This window comes from Cariama cristata, unplaced genomic scaffold (genome assembly GCF_000690535.1).
Source record: "Cariama cristata isolate BGI_N322 unplaced genomic scaffold, ASM69053v1 scaffold10794, whole genome shotgun sequence".
NCBI classification, from domain to species: Eukaryota; Metazoa; Chordata; class Aves; order Cariamiformes; family Cariamidae; genus Cariama; species Cariama cristata.
Window position 1 is genome coordinate 69874 of NW_009613547.1, and position 2864 is coordinate 72737.

Here is a 2864-nt window from a genome sequence, read left to right on the forward strand (position 1 = left end):
GAGGGCTGTGGCCGGAGCTCTGGGGCAGAGACCACCTCAGCCTCCATCTCTTGGGAGGCCTCGGAGAGTCCACGTGCCTCGTTTAAATGTAATTATGTGTGCTGGAAGGAGCCTGCAAGGCAGTGACCTGCTTCTGCCCTGCCGGCGGCATTTGTCCTTGTGGTGTGGGGCCTTGGGACCCCCAGCCCACCCCGGCCGGTTGGGTGCTCCTCCTTGTCCCTGCCTTCCAGCCAGCAATGAGCCATCCCTGATCTTCTGCTTCCCTTGTTCCCAGGGCTTTCCTGTAGGTAAAAGACCATCCCACACTCGGTGTGCGGAGAAGCTAACGTTTCACCTTCTATTTTTCAGGTAAGAAGGCTGGTCCTCCAGGGCCCAACGGTCCCCAAGGACCACCAGGTCCTCCTGGGCCCCAGGGTCCCCCCGGCATTCCCGGCATCCCGGGGATTCCTGGCACAACAGTCATGGGACCACCCGGCCCCCCTGGCCCGCCGGGCCCTCAGGGACCACCAGGACTGCAGGGCCCCTCAGGTAACGGGTTTGTCCTTTTCTCTGCTCAGAGCCTTTGCACCCCCGGGGGGATGCAGGAGGTGCCCCGGCGGCACCGCTGCTGTACAAATAATAAAAAAAGCTCCAGGTGTCCATCTGAGGACAGCGTAGGGTCCGAATGCGATGGTGCAGCATCCTTGCGTAGGACTGGGGTGTTCCTGGGCGCATCCTTGCACCCACAGGGGAGTGAGAGGAGCAGCAGCTCTGCGGCCCCGTGGGCTGTGTGGTGGGAACCCAGCAGCGGTGGTTTAGGGTGCGATGCCGCGGGCGAGGGGGTGCCTGTCAGAAGAGGATGGAGAGGAAGAGCAGCAGAGACCTGCAGAGCCTCAGTTGCTTTTAAGCATCCTACCAAAGTCTGCCAGTGATCGATGTCTGGGTGCGCAAAGTGGCTCTTCCCGGCGGTGTCTCGGTGTTTGTGGTGGTTCCTCTTAAGCTGATGCAAAGCCTAGCTTTGCCTGGGGACCGGGAAGGCTGCTGCTTAGCACAGCCGCTCCGCCGGCCCAGGAACCGCAGGAACCGAGGCAGCTTGCCTCCCGTACCAACCAGATGGAAATATGTTTTTCTCCTGCAGTTCTTGGTTTCATTTTTCTTTGTTTCTTTGCACCGTATTGTTTCTCCACAGAGTCGTGTGCCAGTTATTTTGTTGAAATCTCTGAATTTAATAACTTTTTTAAGATGCAGATTAGTGGAAGTTCACAGCAGTGTCGTTTGTTACGTGTGTATATATATATATGAAAAGTCTAGCATTAAAAAAAGATATCTTCAGAGAAATCAGGGCTATTACCCTATAGCTCCCATGACTTTCAAAGGAAGATTTGTTTGAGTTCTCAGTTTATATCTCAGAAATTGCCAAAGCAGAGGCCAGGAGCAGCATGAGGTCCTTAGCACTCCAGAGTGCTGCCCGCAAGCATCTCCTCTTTAATTGCGATTTGGCTCTCGGAGAAGAGAGATTTCAGCGTGTAGCTTGAATGCAGTGAATGACCTGAGTTACTGCAGAGTGAAACTTGTAATCTTTGCAGCCAAGAGGCTTTATTGCCACTACCGATCAGGAAAGGGGTTGTGCAATTTGTCCTTCTAGTGGAAACTGGTTGAATAACATTGGGGAATCTTGACGATGTTAGACAGAAATGTAGGAATAAAATAGGGAAAAGTAGGATGAATCTTTTTCTTGTTTATGTACTTTTTAACATTAAACTGCACCCCATGCTGCTGGTACTGTCCTCCTTCTGTTAAAAATGGGGGTTTAATGGTTATTGTGGGGTAGGAGAAGTTTTATTTATAGGCGTGTTTAATGCAGCTCTTTCAAGCTTCCCCTTCAATGATGTGAAATCGTATTTTACAGGTGCCACAGACAAGGCCGGCTCCAGAGACATTCAGGTTAGTTGATCTCCTTTCAAGGGAAAAGCCCAGCTTTGGCTGGGTTTTTGTAAACGCTACCGGCTGTGTTTGCTAATGTTGTGTTCGATGGTATCACTCTGAAAAAAACCCACCCCTTCGTGCATGTGCTAAATCACCGCCGTGCAGAACGACTGCCTGAGCTCACTTTTTTTATTGCTCAAAAAAACGCCACGTTAATCTGGCTTGGGCTTCTCGCCTCTTCTCCAGTACTTAAACATGTTGTCAGCTCCTCTGACCTCTTTTTCATTTATGAAAAGCATTAATGATCTCAGGGTACTGCCGTGCCCCTGTACCGGTCACCAGGGCTGTGGAGGTGTGTCGAGTGACTGTAAAATGACGCGGTGTTCCCCATTAATTTTAAATCCCTATGATCTCCTTTGCAGCCAGCTGTGGTCCACCTTCAAGGCCAAGGCTCAGCAATCCAAGTGAAGAATGGTAAGGATCTCATGATATTGGCAGTTACTGAACAGAGCCCACCCTGCACCCGTACCCTCGTATCCGGGTCTAAGACCATCCCATAGCACGGGTCCCTGGTTATCCCTGCTGTTGGCCTCCCCTCGAGACAGCCTGATTCCCCTGCCCAGACCCCCTCAGAGGAGTTTTCCATTGAGTCCCCATCCCCATTTCCCCTGCACCCCAATTTCTCTGTCCTGTACATCCCAGTAATTCTGTCCCACTGAATCTCCCTTCTCCGTGACTTCCCGATATCAGTTGTGCCTCCTCCGACCTGCTGTTGTAGCATTAATTTTCCTCAGCCCCTCGATGGGCAGCCGCCTTTCCCACTCTATTCTATTTTAAGCCCTCGGTGTATCCTTTTCCTGTCTCAACCCCATTAGCCTGCGTCTTTCTCCAGTTTTCCCAGTAATTTGTGGCCGGGGAAGGCACGGCTGTAGCGGGGGGGCTCGGGGGGGGGGCGGCCA

General features: G+C 52.2%; 1 protein-coding gene across 1 annotated transcript in view; it reads left to right on the forward strand.

Annotated features, from left to right (window-relative positions):
• EDA (ectodysplasin A) overlaps positions 1-2864 on the forward strand; it is a gene marked incomplete at its 5' end in the record, with an annotated part of 31003 nt that overhangs the window by 23101 nt on the left and 5038 nt on the right. The window contains 3 exons of the mRNA XM_009699068.1: positions 349-528; positions 1889-1923; positions 2328-2379. Coding sequence (XP_009697370.1) covers positions 349-528; positions 1889-1923; positions 2328-2379 — 267 coding nt within the window. The remainder of the gene's footprint in view (positions 1-348; positions 529-1888; positions 1924-2327; positions 2380-2864) is intronic.